Below are 19,444 nucleotides of genomic sequence, written 5' to 3'. Positions count from 1 at the left end.
ACTTCCTCCCCTACCCCCACCACACACAAATAATGATCTTTATGTCCACTCGTCCTTCTATCTACACTCAGAGGCCAGGGCCCCCAGGAAGGCTTCACTGACAACCCTTTACTCCTCTCTACATGCAGAAAGGGTAGAGGTGTGGGCTCTGGAATCAGACTTCCTAGACTTGAATTCTTAATCTGTTACTTACCAGTTTAGGACATGGGCAAAGTAGTTACCTTCTCTGGACACCCCTGTAAAAGAGGAACACTAAGTAGCACCTATGTACCTTACTGAAAGGATTAAATGAGCAAATGCAGGTAAAGTTCTTATAATTTTTTCTTGGGTCAATCAATTCTAGCTGCTATTGTTACCTCTGGCTAATTTAGGGCAGAGTCCCTTTGCCCTCCTTTGGTTCTCTGGGCCCGTCTCATTCACAACACACACAATCGCATACTGCAGAGTTTTGAAAGGTGGTTCTCAAAATGTGGTCCCTGGGCCAGCAATATCAGCCACACCTGGGAACTGGTTAGAACTCTGGCACTGGAGCCCAGCAATCTGTGTTTTAACGATATTCTCAGGCAAATCTGATGCACACTAAAGGTCGACGACAACTGAGAACATCTGTCTCAGACTCTCCTGGAGGCATTCACCAAAAATAGAGTTACAGGACCTTACACCTGACCAGCTGGAGAAGGGGTCTAGTAATTGCCCTGGTTATCATGCTTGTCATGATTTTTCAGCACATAAATGTTTGAGAATCACTGCCATTTTGAATGTGTGTTTCACTTGTCTGCTTTTCCAGTGGACTTTACTTCCTTGCAAGGAAGGTTTGTGAAGATTTGTTGTTGTTGTGTGCATTATTAGTTTTATTATGCTAATTCTAGAATCTCTGGTGCATAGTGCAATCTCAGGCAGGAAGTAGTGGCTCATTAAAACAGGTATCCCAAACGTCTTAGTAGAACTTCAAGATTAATTCCTTCAGGAAGAGGTAAAATTGTCATTATATGCAGATGATATGATACTACATATAGAAAACCCTAAAGACTCTACATGAAAACTACTACAACTGATAAACGAATTCAGCAAGGTAGCAGAATACAAGATTAACATACAGAAATTGGCTGCATTTCTTTATACCAACAATGAAATATCGGAAAGGGAATGTAAAAAAACAATGCCTTTTAAAATCACAACCCCAAAAATAAAATACTTAGGAATAAACCTCACCAAGAAGGCAAAAGACTTATATGCTGAGAACTGTAAAACATTAATAAAGGAAAGTGAAGATGATTCAAAGAAATGGAAAGACATCTCATGTTCTTGGGTTGGAGGAATTAATATTGTTAAAATGCTCATACTACCCAAAGCAATCTACAGATTTAATGTGATCCCTATCAAATTACCCATGACATTTTTCACACAATTAGAACAAATAATCCTAAAATTCATACAGAACCATAAAAGACCCAGAATTGCCAAAGCAATCCGGAAGAAAAAGAACAACGTTGGAGGCATGGCCACCCCAGACTCAGACAGTACTCCAAAGTCACAGTAATCAAAACAGCGTGGTACTGGCACAAAAACAGACATATGGATCAATGGAACAGAATACAGAGCCCAGAAATAAACCCACACACCTCAGTTAATCTTTGACAATTAATCTTTGACAAAGGAGGCAAGAATATATAATGGGAACGAGACAGTCTCTTCCGCAAGTGGTGTTGGTAACGTTGGACAGCCTTATATAAACCAGTGAAGTTAGAACACATCCTTTCACCATACACGAAAATAAACTCAAAATGTCTTAAAGACTTAAACATAAGACATGACACCATAAAACTTCTAGAAGAGAACACAGGCAAAATATTCTCTGACATAAATCATACCAATGTTTTCTTAGGTCAGTCTCCCAAGACAATAGAAATAAAAATGAAAATAAACAAAGGGGACCGAATCAAACTTACAAGCTTTTACACAGCAAAGGAAACAAATGAAAATGAAAAGACAACCTACAGAATGGGAGAAAATATTTGCAAATGATGCGACCAGCAAGGGCTTAATTTCCAAAATATACAAACAGCTCATACGACTTGAAGACAATAAAAGCAAATAACCCAATCAAAAAATAGGCAGAAGACTTAAAGAAACATTTCTCCAAAGAAGAAATACAGATGGCCAATAGGCACATGAAAAGATGCTCAATACTGCCAATTATTAAAGAAATGCAAATCAAAACTACCATGAGGTACCACCTCACACCAGTCAGAATGGCCATCATTAAAAAGTCTACAAATAACATATGCTGGAGAGGGTGTGGAGAAAAGGGAACCCTCCTACGACACTGTTGGTGGGAATGTAAGTTGGTGCAGCCACTGTGGAAAACAGTATGGAGGTTCCTCAGAAAACTAAAAATAGACCTACCATATGATCCAGCAATCCCACTCCTGGGCGTATATCCAGACCAAACTATAATTCAAAAAGACACATTCACCCTGATCTTCACAGCAGCAATATTCACAATAGCCAAGACATGGAAACAACCTAAATGTCCATCAACAGATGAATGGATAAAGACAATGTGGTACATATATACAATGAAATACTACTCAGCCATAAAAAAAAGAATGAAATAATGCCATTTGCAGCAGCAACATGGATGCAGCTAGAGATTATCATACTAAGCAAAGTAAGTCAGAAAGAGAAAGACAAATACCATGATACCACTTATATGTGGAATCTAAAATATGACACAAATGAACCTATCTATGAAACAGAAACAGAATCAGAGGCATAGAGAATAGACTGGTGGCTGCCAAGGGGAAAGCAGGTGGGAGAGGGATGAACTGGGAGTTTGGGATTAGCAGATGCAAACTGGTATATATAGATTGGCTAAACAACAAGGTCCTACTATATAGCACAGGGAACTATATTCAATATCCTGTGATAAACCATAATGGAAAAGAATATGAAAAAGAATGTATATACCTATGTATAACAGAGTCACTGTGCTGTACAGCAGTAATTAACACAACGCTGTAAACCAAGTATACGTCAATAAAAAATAAGTTAACTAAATTTTTAAAAAGATTAATTCCTTCAGAAGAACAAGTACTACACATTCACAAAAAAAGCACCCTTTGAAAGTTTAAATTTTTGAATTTCTTTGCCACTTCCTTAGTTTTGATCATCTTGGACAATATATTTTTAATATTGACTTTTAAAAAGAATTGTGTTTCAGTGTTTGCTATCCTTAGAGAGACAGAAACAGATAAGTACAACTAAATACTTATTTTTCAAAAGTCTCAAAAGTATAAGGGAAATGAAAGTAATTATATCTTCAAATGATTTTGGGGTATGTTTCTAATTTCATACTTCTGATGCGATTCAAGATTAAAACTGTATTAAGACATTTGAGACATGCTGCATTGGTATTAAATGAATTTAATTTTGTGAAAAGTGGTAGAAATATTTTCTTCAGCAAACATACCTGCAGATATAAAATCACAACCATAAATCTACAAAAAAGCAAGCTATTGAATGAAATCTGATTGGTTATTTCCCTGCAGTATGGATCTGCTAATAATTTAATTTACTACTTGCTAACAGAAGCCAAAATTTAAATATACATATATATATGTGTGTGTATATTTATATACATATATGTGTGTATATTCATATATATTTATATACAAATATATGTACATATATATATATCTTCAATTTTAAATCATTCATATATATGAACAAATATACATACACATATATAACAATTGTTCATATATATATATATATAAACGATTTAAATTAAAGAAAGTACATCTGGTGGCCTATTTTTTCCCCCCGATTTCTAAAGAACACCATATTCTATTCTAGGCAGCGGAATGTCAATCCACCTTAAGGGTTGTTCAATGAGCATATCTGAGAAACCACTGGTTTAGCCAATGATGTACTTATTGAGGGAGGCCCTAGTGCCACTGTCAAGAGCTTATCCACAGGAGAGGTAAGAAGGTACTTGTTTGGTTTGTGAAAAGGAGTAGTGAGGAATGGCAGGTAGCTGCAGGCTGATGACACGTGATGTCCATATATATGTAGAACCAACACGCCCATAATTGCACCCATTTTCCATACCCAAATCCAAAGCCTTTATATCATTAATCCCAGGCAAAAATGGTAAGATTCATGTGTGTTACTATCCCACGGCTTCAAGATGCCTATAAACTCATATGAGTATGTCTTAGTTTTATCAGTGGAGGACAAACCAGGCTTCTATCACCAAGCCCCATTCCATAACAGGCAAACCAGTCCAAGACTTCTCTGAGTGCTGCAGGAGAGTCTATGGAAGGGGCGCTCACTCCACTGTGATGCCTAAAATGCCTTTGCACAGAGCAAACATTCAATACATGCTGAGTGAATGAATGAGTGAACTGGTGTCATAAAACAGGCTTATTTCAGGGAAATTCCATTCAACAGGCTGGCATGCCTTCCTACCCATCTTAATTGTTAAGCTTGCAATCAGACAAAAATTTAATTATAAAACGTTACAGCTGAGGAAATTTTAGAAACGATCTACTCTCCAGAGGTATACAACTTTAATTTAGTGGTAAAAATCACTAGGAGTGATTTAGGAGTCTATCAGACCTGAGTCCAAATTCCACATCTACCATATTTTCATGAGCAAATAACTACTTCTGAGGCTCTGTTCCATGTATGCATTATGGGATATCATAATAATACATACATTAATTGTATGACTATCAGGGGATGAAATGACACAATCCATTTGCCATGGTCGGCTAAGTAATTTGCACCAAGTAAGCACTCAAGACATTAGCCAATATTAATAGCGGAGAGATGAAAACAAAACTCTGGGACTGATGCCTACCCTAGTGGCCCCAGTGGTCGTAATGACTTTCTTCCATTCAGCCTGCTCTCTTCTCACTAAGACTAAGGAAGAGAAGATGAACAAATTAGGAATAACAATTTGAAAATGGTTTTATACTCCCTGAATGAATGGAATTATAATAAAATGATTCATGAGTTCTGCAGAAATATGATGAGACTTTAGAGCTTTATGTTAGTTCTCTACAAAACCAATTTATGGCCCTAAGATGTACCTTCCCACCCAGCCCCATCCTTACCAGGATCAAATATCATTGCAAATGGAAAAGTCAACAACACATAATCAACAAGCTAAGTTACAAGCCAGTGAAGTCTCGGAGCTTTGATAGAGAAAATTCAGATTCATCATTATATGTAAAAATAAGACGATATGAAGAACTCAATATAAAAAATATTACCTGGAGATCTATAATCTCTATAATAGTGCTATAAAAAGTAAACAGCTAGAAATCTATTTAGATGGTCTTCCTTATAAGAAAGCCCTTTCTGTATAACTTTTAATGTACTATTGATGAGAACAATTCAACGAAATTCAAATAAATATCTGCAGATGTCCTACAAGAAGAAAAGAACAGAGTTAGATGCGACAGGGGATAACTGGACTTCAGGATGAGTAAGACCCTATACTTGACCTCAATAAATTAACATGAAATACAGTGGATGAGTCATGTACAGAATGTCAGAATTCTAAAACGCCAAGCTAAGTACCAAAAGGAACATGTGGGGACTCTTAAGAAGGAAGTAAAATATTGGTTAGTTGATTATGAAAAGGCAGAAGGGAGAAGGCTCCCTTTGGCTGCTCTTTGAAGAGATCACTTCCTTTCCCCCCTGGTCCTGAGGCTAGGATGGCATGGGCAATAGAGGAATGTGGGGATTGAGAATCATTTCTACTCTCACCAGAGTGGCTGGAAGCAGATTTTCTTACCAGGATGTAGTAGTAGGCTAATATTTAAGGGTTCTTGAGGTCAGAGAGAAGGGTTTGAATACTCCGGCTCCATCTCTTGCTGTGGGTCAAGTTTCTTACCTTTCCAACACCTCAGCGTCTTTATCTGAAAATTGGGGATGATGATAATGTCTCCCACCTGAGTGTGAGAACTACATGATATAGTGCATACGCAGGGCTAAATTTGGTGCCTGGCACACAGAAAGTGCTCAGTACGGCAGGCGAGTGTAGTGACAATAAAGGCAAAGATGACGGGGGTAGTGCCGGTGTTGCTTCTGCCCCCAGAACAGGCTCTGACTGCGAGAGAGTTAAAGCACCTTTGGGTTCATGGGGGTTTATATATAAGCAACGGTTGATCAATGTGAGCTGGTTGTCCAAACGATTACGTGCAATCTAAGAAAAAAATGGGCCTCAGATTTGCTCAGCTACTTAATAATATTAGCAGCGGTAGTAGTCAAAGAAGCTATATTTTATTAAGTGTTTATATGCCAAACAACGTGCTGAACGCTTTAAAAGGATTTACTCACTTATTACAACGAGGCTATACGCTAGGTCCTGATAATGTTATTCGTCTCTTTCAGATGTTGACTGAGCCTCAGAGGGGTTACAAATGCACCTAAGATCCCGTTGTCAGTACATGACGGAAATGAGTTCAAATCCAGCCTGTCTGACTTGTTCTTAATCACTAAGGTATGAAATTAAGCATGTTGCCCTTTGCCTGATTCTCCTTCTGAGGCCTGAATATTTCACTTAGCGCTCGGAGTGCAGAAGAGAGAAAATTCTCTCTCCTTGACCCAACTTGGCATCAATATCCAACTCCCCTTCTCAAAATGGGTTGCTTCAACGAGCAGCAATGAATGCCGGGTCGTGGACCAGTCACCTTGATGACTAAGAGTCAGACACTAGGGAAAGAAAATGCTCTGTGACAAACCTACCCTTGTACAGAAACAAGACAGAAATGGGGGGACAGGGCAGAAGATAATGGAATAAGGAATAGGAAAAATAGCACCTGGCATCGTGATAGTAATAATAATAATAGTAGTAGTAGTAGTAGTAATAGTAATAATAATAGACTTTACTATGCTCTAGGCATTGTATTAAGTGCTTGGTGTAAGTGACTTCATTTTAACATTGAAAACAAGTCTATGAGGATGAAATATTATTAACATCATTTTATAGGCAGGAGTATTGAGGTTCAGGTAATCAGGTAAATTGCCCAAGCTCATATGGTTAGCAAGTGGAAAGCAGAGATTTGAACCAGCACCTACACTCCTAACCATTATGCTATAACCATTATGCTGAAGACATAAGAATTCCAATGGTCTTTCCCCATAACCCACTCCTACACTCCAGACTTAAATAGTCCAAGATCAAGAGAGAGCAAGCTTGGAGTTGCCACTCTTCAGTGAGTGTCAATCATTTCAAAACAGTGTATTTGCTAACAAGATGCAGTTCCTGTGATAATCTTCTCAACCAGGTATCAAGAAACAGGAAGTAAAGATTCAAGTAACAGTATGTTCCTACTTACTTACGAGGAAGGTGGGACAGCATAGTTGACACTGGGCTTAACTGTTCTGGAAAACGTGGTCCCAGTAGGCATACACACTGGTACATTTTCCCCACCTACCAAATACAAAAGAAGTATTTCATTTCCATGTTGCTCTTCAAGTTCCACCTCATTCGTGCCTGTCATTCATCCTCTGGCCTCTTCCTGTCTCCATTTCTGTACAGAAAGGTGCCGAGTCTCTGCTCTCGAATACGAAAAGGGTGTGTTAGGAGAGGGAGCCATGGTACTTCAATGTCTTTTTTTTTTTCATCTTCATTCTATTATGCCAACTCCACTGAACTTAATTAGAGTGAATACAGAATTACACAATTACCCTCTGTTCTATTCTTCAGATGTTATATTTTGATAAAATTTACGATATGCTGCTCTCCCCTTGAACATCAGATGAACACTAGAAATGGATGTGTGTTGACATAAAATCTGTTATAATTACAATTAAAGTATAGCTTACATAATGATAGTGTTAACATAAAATTATAGATGTGTAGAGACAACGTGGTCATGCATTTTTTAGTATAAGTACATGCTTAGACCAATATCTGTTAGTGGAATGAAGATGGAAGAGAATTTTGGTTAAGCCACAAAGGCTGTTTAAAGACTTGCAGATAGCTAAGGGGAACTCAAAGACCAGTAAGATAATATTTCCCCTGCCATGTTTTCAATTGCAAAGTGAAGGGAAGATGTGAAAGTAAGTACCCCTATGGAAATTACAAGACAAGTACATTTTTTTCCTTGAATACCTGGGTAAATGCTTAAATTCTAATGTATATCAGTGATGCAAATTTTCAACTGAGTTTGATAAATCATAAAATAATAATTATACATATATGTATATAAAACTGCATGGAACTAGACAGTTCAGAATTACTTCTAATTAAAGAGGTACCCTATAACAACTAACTTAAACCTTACAAAATATGGTTCCAAGTACCCTATCAGAGTGAAAAGTAGGAGATCGAAAGGTTTATTGTAAATGTTTGTAGTCATGGTGTCTTAACTAAAACTACTGTGTCACAAATACTATTAAAATAATTGTGACGTTTTATTCACTTTTACTGCAAACAACAAAAGAAACTATAGGTATTTTTTTGTTTCAGGTAATTATTTTAGCTAACAGTTATTAAATGTTTTGAGAAGACAGAGGGCTAATTGCATTACTTCATTTTATCTTTAAAATAGCGCTTCCATGTAATTATTCTTAATATCTCCATTGTATTAAAGTGTATCTCTAGTTTAGATCTTTCTTCAGAACTGCAGACTTGTGTATCCAACTGTGTACTCAGCATCTCTACTTGGACGTCACGAAAACATCTCAAATCTTATACCTCCAAAACTGGTCTTTAATCCCCCAAACATGCTCTACCCCAAACTTTTTCCATCTTAGGTGACAGTAACCACACCTTTCCAGTTCCCCAGGCCCTAAATCTCGAATTCACCCTTGACCCCCTCTTCCTTTCCATTCTTGCATTCAATCTACCATGAAATGCTGTCACAACCTTCCCAATGTGCCACTTCTGAGAATTACCAGCCGCTAGCAGCCTGGTGCAGGACACCAACATAGACCTCGAGGATCCTGTAGTCACCTCCCGAGATTCTCCCTGACTCTACTCTCTCCCCACATCCTCAAGACCACAGATAGAGTTATGCTTTTCAAACAAGAGACAGTTCATGCCACACCTCGGCTGAAATCCTGCCCCTGGCTGCCTACATTTAGAGTAAAAGACACAATGCATGTGATGGCCTCCCAGGACTTACCCAATCCATCCCATCACATATCCGACCTACAGCCCTCCTGCTGTCTCTTCCTCCCCACTGACTAAGTCAGCCAGGGTGGCCTCCTTGATATTCCTCCAAGCTGCCCGGCATATTTCTGCCTTAGAGTTTTGGGACTGGTTATTCTTGCTCCCAGGGAGTGGTCTCCCCCTCATACATTCTGACAACTCCCTCACTTCAAGTCTGTGCTCAAATGTCAACTTATAAAATCCACCCTGACTACCCTATTTAAAATCAGAACCTACCTGTACACTCCTCCAGCACTCCCAACCCAAGCCTCTTCAGTGAGCTTCACATCCTTTTCCTTATCCCGTAGCGCCCATCAACCTGTGACAAAGCATAGAATTTATTTATAACATCCGTTTCCACACGAGAGTGTAAGAAGGGAGAAAGCATGCAAGAAGGAGCACGCAGGCAAAGGCTCTTGTCTAATTTATTCATTGATACGTCCAAGCATAGAGAACAGGAAGATGCTTGATAAATAGTCCTGAAAAAGATACAGATGAGGAAACTAGTAGTGAAGCTCAGAAAGTTTAAGCAACTTCCTCAAGGTTCTAGAGCTAGAAGAGGGTCACAGTAGAATTCACACTTGGGGATGTCTAACTTCAAACCTCTTAGCCTCTCTGCTATCTTTTTTTTTTTTTTCTTTGCGGTACGCGGGCCTCTCACTGTTGCGGCCTCTCCCGTTGCGGAGCACAGGCTCCGGACGCGCAGGCTCAGCAGCCATGGCTCACAGGCCCAGCCACTCCGCAGCATGTGGGATCTTCCCGGATCGGGTCACGAACCCGTGTCCCCTGCATCGGCAGGCGGACTCTCAACCACTGCACCACCAGGGAAGCCCCTCTCTGCTATCTTAAGTCCATGCAATTCAGGATTTGTTTTAATCAGTGCCATGGAAATTCTCACTCCACTGAATAGGATCAGCAGTAAGCTGACCCAGGAGGTCATTATTCCCACAACAGTCTTTATATATGTGACTAAGGAACACACTGGTAAAAGAATATGGGAGAAAGTCTCAGTATGACAAGTCAGCTAGACTGCTATTAACTAAAAAAGCTGTGTGAAAATATCCTTAAAAAGTTGCCCCCAGCTCACTCAAAGTCCAAAGTTGGAGCTGGAAATACAATGTCATGGAGTTTGGATAAGAACAGGTTTTCTCCAAGCTGAACTATGACACAGAGATTAGAGACTTCTAGAAACTATACTTTTTCAATGAAAAAACATCACATGAGAAAAATGAGGCCTAGAAAAACTAAATGACTTAAGCTAATTAATGGCAGGACTGAGACTAAAGTATACTTTGTGTAATTGGCTATGGTCTTTTTTGTTGTTGTTGTTATCACTTCAGAACGAGACAAACTTAAAGAAAGGAAACACAACCAAAACTCAGTGGCTGGAAAAGAGATGGATGTGAACGCCCACTTGTTTCTTACGTATAAAGTTACCCCTCGCAGTGTTTTGGAGGAGAAAACGCTGGCTCTTCCCAACGTTGGTTACATACACAAAGATTCCAAAGACAAGACAAGTGCTTTGCAAACAAAGTAACTAGAACCAGCTCAGGCTTCCCCGCGCCGGGTCCTACGTTCCACGGTCAGAACCACCAACTGTATCCCCCCGGGTAACAAGGTGATTCAGAAAACCTGGCGCCTTCAGAGAAGCGAGAAAACTTAGCCGGGAAGAGAGTCAGGAGGAAACTTGCTCAGCTTCTTGCTGGGGTCTGAAACGATCCCAAGAGAGTCCTTACACCCCTCAGGTTTCCACAATCAAGCACCCTCGCCTCCAACCTGGGCCACCCCAGATCTATCAGACGACAGAAGTCCGCGGACGCACGGAGAGCTGACCACCCCACGAGAGGGACCTACGCGCGGCCGCGCCCACTCACCCGCCGCTCCCCGGGAGACGGGAGACCAGCCCGGGGTCCAAGTCCTGGGCGTGGCAGACTCGCCCCTCTCCGGGCCCGGCTCCAGCTCACCTCGGCGCGGCCCGCCTGGGCGCCGCCATCTTGACCACAAAGGAGGCCTCGCGCCGGAGGCCCCTGAGCGGGCGCCCTGAGCGGAGCCGGAGCGCCGGGGAGCCTCAGGTCGGCGCCCTACGTCCCCCGCACGCTCGCTCCCTGTCCACGCGCGACGAGAGTCCCGCACGCAGCGCCCGACCCAGGCTTACGCGGAACCGGCGCCCCGCGCAGCCCGCACCGCGGCTCAGGCGGCGCCGAGGGCGGCCCGGGCGGAAGAGCGGGCGCGGGGCACGCGCTCGGTAACCTGGCAACGCGGAGCAACCCGGCGTCTCCGGCGAACCCCAGCCCTCCACCGCGAGGAAGCACGGACCCCCGCACCCGCCGCCCGGCCCGCGCCGCCCCTCGGTCGCTCCGCCCGCCGCTGCCCGCTGGCTATGGTCTTTTAAATCCATGATACAACGTCTATATGTAACAAATCTGTTAAACCCTAAATGTTTATGATAATTCAAGTAATCCATTATCTGAATTATTCTTGAAGATAAAACATCCAAAGACTTCTTAATTGTAGGGTATACATACATAAAATACACGTGGAGGTAACTTCAAATGTAGAATGTGCCTGTCTCTATTCCTTCCCTCTCCGCTCTTTTAAAAAATGCCCCTTTAAAAATTGCCCACTCACCATCTGTTAGGTAAATTTGCTGAAACACAGTAAATGTGGAGACAGAAATTGTTATAGAGACTATTCCAAATGGCACTGACACCTGTATTTATGAAATTTTTAAAAGGGTAAGTTAGAGTTGTTTTTTTTTAAAAAAAAAAAATCCCACTATAGTAACACCAAATCATCCTAGGTGCCCAGTTCTATCCAATTACATAAGATGGAGAAAGAGAGAGAGATAGAAACAGAGAGAGAGAGAGAGGAGAAAGAGAAAGAAAAAAGGAAGAAAACCAAGTACTTATGTATAAAATGTTGCTCCCAAAGTTTGAGATTATACTCAAGCATCAATGAACAGAAGGAAAACACTTACAAATTTACAAATGTATTTAATTTATGGTATGAGGGACACAGGTTTAGATTTGCAACACGCTCCCACAAGGGTCAAATTGACCACTTTTTTCTATCTAGTTGCTCTTGAGAAAACAAAACAATTGAAACAGATGCCATTCAATTCCAAGTCTATAGCTTAGACCATGTCACTGCACATGAAATATTGTTCATTCAGAGTCAGCACATAGCAAGAGTAATTTATACTCTCAGAGTGTTTGCTCTCAAGTCAATAGCAGAGAAGCCTTGAATAAAAACGTTCCCATTACTTTCCATTGTAATATATCTTACTTATAGCCCATGAAACAGTGGTCAGAGGAGATTTATTCTTTGGACACCATATTATATAATGTCTCCACTTTAAGCCATCCCCCACTCGGCGATTATTTTTTAAATATGTTACTCGTAGTCAATATTAATTTACATTTAATCTTTCTTAGCATTAGGAGAGTATTATTTTGTACAGGCTCAGAAAAAAATCTCCCGAAATTCCTCCCTGATGCTCCCTTCAGGCTGAAAATGCATTGCAGGGTGGCTGCAGTGACTTAATTCTAGTTGGCAGAGCCCTGGCCACACACTAATTTCATTAGCCTCAAACTCCTGGATTTGAAAGATCCACTGAATATGATTCATGTCCTGTGACATGTCACTTACTAACCAACTCAGTGTGCATACAGAGGAGAGAAAGGACTTGCTCAGCTCTGGCCCACCGGCAGGCAGATGAGAATTCCCAGTCAGAGACACTGTTTACATCTGAGTGGTCATTCTTGCCCGGGTCCTCATTTTCAGGAAGGAACTTCAATCCAGGCTTTGCTGGCAGCTGCAGCATTTGTTACATCCATTACTAGCTCCTTGTTCCTTCCTGCCCCCCAGTGCTTAGCATCCCCCATTTCAGTCACTAAGTCTTCCTTCCCCCAGCCTAGAAGCTTACCTCACCATAAATTTTTATCTCAAATGATAGGTTTGGCACATTCCCCACAGCAACCCACAGGGACTGGGGAAAAGAAAACTCAAATCTCCGGAGAGCTAAGAATTCAACCATTTAGAGGAGTTTTTTTTATACAGGACAGTCTTCATTGAGCTGAACCCTGCAATCCCAGATAAGATTCACCTACCCGTTCTTTTCCTCTTTCCCTAAAGTGACTGTGTCTTTGAACAATAGATCTGTGTTCCACTATTCTCTCTATTCATTTTGCAGGTTTACAGAGGCTGGGAAACTGGGGACTGGACTTACATGCCAGGAGCTTCTAAGATCACACGCAAAAATAAGGCTACTGGAAGAGATTGTTGGAATCTATCTCTGTATATTTGAACATGGGCAGTGGTTAATCAGGATGCTCACACCAAGCTTATATCCAGCTTGCAGCACAAGCTACAAGTTGGTGCATCCCTCCTACTACCAGCCTCTTCTCAATAAATGCAGGTGAAAACTGGGGGCTCTTTTCCCTCAGCTGTTCAATCCAACATGAATAGCTGCAATTTGCAAATTAGAGGAAAATGACAGTGTTTTTTCTGAATGGTTTTGGTCCCAACGCACACTGCTAATGCTGGCATTCAGTTCCTTTCCTTCCCAGCCCAGGGAACGGGGGAACTAAGCATAAGGCAAGCGTTCTCTTTTCTTGCAAGTGCCTCAGATCCACACACCAGAGAAGGAATCAGCTCCCCCTGGAATCTTTTTCAGCAAACACAATCCTTCAGCCTAGTCTGCAAGCTCTCTCTTGACTTTAAGATTTCACTCTTTTTTCAACAGGCAGGCCCATCTGCAGTACTGCCCAAGCTCCAAGTGAAGGCACCAAAATAATTTTTAAAATGTCAAACAGCAAATGTGCCTTCAACCCCCAGAGCTCCAGTAAAAATACTGTGAGTTGCCCCTGTGGTTCTCAGGTGACCTCTGGCCTCATCCTCCCTGCAGCGCTGCCTCCTCAGGTTCTCTAGTTTAAGCTCAGAGGTAAAGGAAGTGCTTCTGGGTTTTGCTTACAACAACCCAGGCTCTTCCTGAAAGCATTACCTCAAAGTGAAGGCTGCCCAGAAGCACTTTTGGCCTTGCAAACATCTAGAGGTGGCATACTCAACAGGTGCTAGGGATGCTCAGAGGCTCAGAGGGGCCATACCAGGCTGCAGCCTTAGACAGGCACCCCTCCTTCTGGCACAAACACAAACTTCATACCCCTGGGTGCTGATGTAGTGACAGCTTGAATCTCACAAGGAGTCCCCTCCAGAAACCCAACATGCTTCAGGAAAGGCACTTGAGAGGGAGCCAACTTTTTAGCTACAGGGAGCATAAGGGTCAGCCAGAACATCTGGAGAAGGGACTAACTGAGCTTGGGTCCTACCAGGCAGGGAGAGAGCTGTGCATTAGGAAAGGATCACTTCAAGACAGAGATGAACAAAAAACTTGGAGATAGGGGTAGAGAAGGAAAAGAGAGGCAGAAATTGAAAGGGAGAACATAAAAACAGACAAAAAAAAAAGCAGGGAGAAACAGACACAACGAGAGAGACACACAGGAAGAAAGACAGAGAAACAAGAGAACCCATAGTCACGCAGACCCTGAAACTCAATTTCTTCATCCAGAAGCCATCCATCTATACCCAGGGCGGCACAGGAGCCGTGGGGCCGAGGCTGCGGGAGCAGGCGGTGAGAGAGCACTGCAGCACCGCCCACCGCTCAGCGGGCCCGATCCGCCGTCCTCGCATCTTCCGCCGTTGCCCGCCTGCACCCGGAGCTAGAGGACCGCCCGGCCTTGCTCAGCGCACCCTATTGCCTCCCTCCAGGCGCCTTCTTGTCTGGCTCTGAGAATCGTCCTCAAAACCCAGGACTGGGGCTGGGGGCTGCGTTAGGGAGGTCGTGGGAAAGGATGGGCACCGGGTGGGTGCAGAAAAAGCGACTGTGTTTCGCAGTTAGCATGAGCTCACCTCCGGGCTCTGAGCTGGCAGGAGTAGAAAGCGGATCGCCCGGCTCCTGCCAGTGGCCGGATCGCAAAGGCAGTTTAGACGGTGTAAACAACTGCCCAGAGCAAATCACCTGGGGGCACGTCTGCGGGTGGCTTCTCCCCGCTTGAGGACAGTCCCCACGCCTTCCGCCCCATACCCTCGCAGAGACAGGTTACAGGTCGGGAAATCCAACCCAAGCGAAATGGGCAATTCACGTCCAAATGTAGGTGAAGACCTAGCCTTCGGTTTAAGAACTGCCTCCCTAAGCTCTTCTCGAAATTTTCCAAGGGAGCTGCAGCTTGTCGGGCGGCTTGGGGCAGGGAAGCTGGAGAGTTGAGAAATGCCTAGTTTCTAGGCGTCTTCTCATCTTTCATATTCCTTGCGCCTAAGTGGCTCTCACAGGAGCCCGGCACTTTTACAAGCCTGTTTTGGAACCATATTTCACTCTAATGCAAACCCATTTAAATCATCGTCTTGTTTTTCGGAGACTGTTTCTTGTCAATGGGGCCATAAATCCAGAATGTCAAGCCGGATGGAGTGGAGCGCGGACAGGGGAGAGATGGAAGGGAAATGAATCAAGCAGGGAAAGTACCTCCTCGGGTGAGGTGGGAGGGATTCGGCAGGATCTCCAGGGTGGAAATGAGCGAAGGCTGACCAGACCCCGCACCCCTGGAGTCCAAACCAGCCTTCAGGATAAAGAGCGCGGGGAGCTACGGCGCGCTCTGCTCCGGAGGGAGCGCCCCCCTACCTGGAAAAGCCTCAGGATGTTGGCTACCATGATGGAGACCGAACTCCCCGAAGCCCCAATCACTCCAACTACTTTCTCGGGCTTGACGAAAACCGGAGGCTCGCCGTTGGTGCAGCGCACTTCGGAGGTGTCCTTCTGGATGAGCGCCTGGACGAAAGTGAGCGACTGTTCGAGCGCATAAGTGTCCCTGGAATAAGTGTCCAGGATCCGCGCTCCCAGCGTCACGTTGGGCAGCAGGTTGGGATCGCTGTTGATCTGGTCCAGGGCGTAGAGTATCGCTTCCAGCCTGTGGATCCCGTTCTCCCTCTTGATGTCGCCGCAGGGCACTCCGCTGGGACCCTTCGCTTGCACCGGGAACAGCTCCCCGAGGGTGACGTCCCCCTCGATCCGAATGGAGTACGGGGCGTACATCTCCTGGCCGCGCGCCGCCACCGCCAGCGCGCACAGAAGCCCCTCCAGCACGCAGCAGGGAAACTTCATCAAAGTCAGGGCGCGGAGCAGCTTCCCCAGCTGGACCATGCTGCTCCCGCGGCTGCGGTGGTGGCGGCGGCACTCGAGGGGACGGTGGCGGGCTCGCCGGAGTCCTGGCCCCTTGGGGTGAGCTCCTCCGGGGAAGCCCAGGGTCTCCTGCGGGCGAGGAGGGTAGGGGCGCCCGGGGAAGGGCAGCCGGCGAGTGTGGGGGCTCCCGCGGCGCCTGCCAGCTTGGGGCGCCGTGCGCTCTCGGGTTCCCCGGCCAGCGCGCCGCGCTCGAGCTCGCGCTCGGTGGCTAGCAGCTCGAGCTCTCCAACAGCCCAGCACTGGGGAGAGAGCGAGGATGCCTATCGCATTAAATGCGCGTTCGGCTCCCTCTCCTCCTCCGCCCACTCCCTCCCACCCTCGCTCGCTCTCAGGCTCTCCCCGCCCTTCCCAGCGCCCACCCTCCCCACGGTTTTGTATCATCACGCAGGGAGGGGCTGCGTGCTGAGGTAAGGGGGGAGGGAATGGGTGGGCGGCTGCGGGGGGGGGGAGTACCTCCAATTGGGAGTTTCGAGGTCCCCAGGGAATCGGGATTGCAGGTCGCAGGCGAAGGCTGAGCTCCTGCTTCGGTCTCACTGTAGAAGCCGCTCGCTCGCCCGCCTGCACCCACACGCACATTCTAGGCACAGGGTGGCATCAGCCCCGGACAGGGCGGTTCTAGCTGGGGCTGACTGCTTCCAACCCTGAGGTCCGGAGCCGGGGCTGTCAGCGCCCGGAGAATGCGAGGTAGTCGAAGGTGATGCCGCCAAGCGTGAAGGGTAGTAGGGAGACCCCAGTCTCTACTGCTAATTCGTCTGTGCCAGTTTTTCCTAAGAAAAACACACATACACACAGGAGCCTGATTTATGACCTAAAGAACCTTTACGCAGAGACTTCTCCGGGGCCAGGCACTGGGCTAGCCTGTAGGGAAAGACGCCAACAAGAAATGCTGGGAATGGAAATGCATCTTTGGTCTTCAGGGGTTACTGTGGCCGGAGCCGGATGAAGTAACCCTGGTCTCCAGTAAATCTGTGGCGGATTCGCTCCTTTTCTTCCTTTCATCGCGAGAGATGGAACAACTGAGAACTCTGCAGAGCGCACTTTCTTCTCTGGCGCTGACAGGCTCCCTCCTACCCATTTCCAGAGATGCTTTTGGGCTGATGTCAGGTTTCCTCGGGCAGGAAATAGCAAGAAAGAGGTGACAGTAGGAGGAGCAGACAGAAATCTCCTCATCGATCCAGTGATCCATTCTTTTTTTTTTTTTTTTTCTGGCTGAAGATTTGGGGGGTTTGGGGAGTGGAATCAGGATGCCAGAGCAGGTTGTAGTGCAGTTAGGAAGCTGTTTATCAAAGGTGTCCCCTCCTGCAGGTCCAGCCCAAACTTGGCCCATTAAAGCAACAAGTGGTCCTAGTTCCTACACAAGGAAGGGCAATGTATCTGCCCTTGGTGCCCACGTGTACTGCTTATGGTGGTCTCTACTCTTGCTGAGCCTTTCTGTTGGAGTGCAGCGAAACTGTCTTATGCAGAATTGAGGGCGCAGAGAAAACCAAAACAAGACTATACTTTCTGTTGTAATGTTAGTGTACTAAAGAAAAATGTCCTTGCACATAAACAAAACAACACACACACGCACCTAAAAAGTCAGAAGTTGGGAAGTTGGTTGTCTCTTCCACCAACCACCTGTCTGACCTTGGCACTTCTGTTCCTGTGCCTGAGTTTTACTTTGCCCATCTGTAAAATGATGACATTGAATTGAATGTTTTACAGGTTAACTTTTAACTTTCAAATCCTCTGTTGAAATAGGCCATGCACCTTTGGCCATGGTGTTCTTTTTAGACCAATATCCTTTGTTGCTTTATGTGTAGGGCACCCGTTTTTTGATAGCCAAACAACACTTCAAACGTTTCCTGGTACAGAGGATTTTTTTTTTCTTGTTGACCACCCATTTATCTTCCTTCTAGGGAGAGTCCAGTCCATCATTTTCTTTTCAGACATGCCCCTCCTCCAGGTTTCAATACTTAAGGTTTGAGGAGGAAAAAACCTTCTGGCTACAGTGTTCAAGGAAGGGAATAGAGGCTAACAAGAGTTATGCAGGGCTAATCCCTGGACTTCTGCTGGAGTAACGAGGTTGATGACATAGGGTTACCACTGTCCAATAGACAATCCGTGCCGGAGTTAAAAGAAAAAGGAGCCTCCTTCCTCTAAATGCTTTATGTATATCTTTTGGACAATGTTACACTATTTGATTTTGTAAAAACATACCATTTTACTGCCATCTTCAAGAAAAGTGATGTAAAAACTACGCGAAGCTACCCCTGTATACAATGTGATCATCCATCACTCATAGATGTGATGCCCTGCTGTATAAGTGCACACCTTGTGCAACCTTATGCTGTGATGCGCCCGCCCCTTCCAGCCAGCCCTGGAGCTGCGAGCGCATAAGCCCGCAGCTGTGCCAGAAGCTCCCACATAAACAGGGAAATATTTGAATCCCATAATGAGAGATACCAGAGAGGAGAAAAGGCAGAGAGAAGAAGGGGTGGGGAAGAGAGAAAGGGACCTGGTTAAAACATGTGAACTCCTGGATCAACATGTGCCTGAAAGATTGCCTCTTTTTTTTCAATTATAAAGTATTTTATTTCTGTTGTTTGAAGTCAAAATATCCTCTTGTAACTCACCTATTCTACTATTCAATACATTGGATCAAAAATGCTGGAACAAGTGAAATAGATATCATGTTAAGGCAGCATTAGCTAATTTGGAAAGGGGGAAAGAAGCAAAGCAATAGAAAGGCATCCTTGGGAACACAAATACTGTGATCCTAGTATTTAGGCATCAGTACCTCAGGCTATATTTGATAGCGACTGTATCCTTATTTAGTTTTTAATTTAAGGCTATTTAGTAGGCACTTGGTGCCAAAAAATATATTTGAAGAGCTGTGTTACAAGTAATAACACTTGAGTTTTCACCTGCCCATGTGAAGATCTATGTTCTCTTCCATTTCCAGGTCACAGCTTGCAATTGCTCAACAAATAGTTCTTGGCTGACTGTTGAATGTTGCCTTATTCTGTGTTCTCTCTTTGCTCTACTCATTCTCCCCA

The 19,444-nt window shown here is 44.3% G+C and overlaps 1 protein-coding gene across 1 annotated transcript in view; it reads right to left on the bottom strand.

Annotated features, from left to right (window-relative positions):
- The window catches only part of LOC132437192 (uncharacterized), a 48,777-nt gene extending 31,795 nt beyond the window's left edge, over positions 1–16,982 (bottom strand). The window contains exons 1-3 of the mRNA XM_060030458.1: positions 15,849–16,982; positions 9,413–9,494; positions 7,356–7,450 (exon numbers count right to left, since the gene is read on the bottom strand). Coding sequence (XP_059886441.1) covers positions 9,459–9,494; positions 15,849–16,982 — 1,170 coding nt within the window. The 3' untranslated portion in view covers positions 7,356–7,450; positions 9,413–9,458. The remainder of the gene's footprint in view (positions 1–7,355; positions 7,451–9,412; positions 9,495–15,848) is intronic.
- Positions 16,983–19,444: the final 2,462 nt, after the last annotated feature.

Source organism: Delphinus delphis, chromosome 14, assembly GCF_949987515.2.
Source record: "Delphinus delphis chromosome 14, mDelDel1.2, whole genome shotgun sequence".
Lineage (NCBI taxonomy): Eukaryota > Metazoa > Chordata > Mammalia > Artiodactyla > Delphinidae > Delphinus > Delphinus delphis.
Note: the sequence above shows the minus strand (reverse complement) of the source record. Positions and strands in the feature narration are given on the sequence as shown.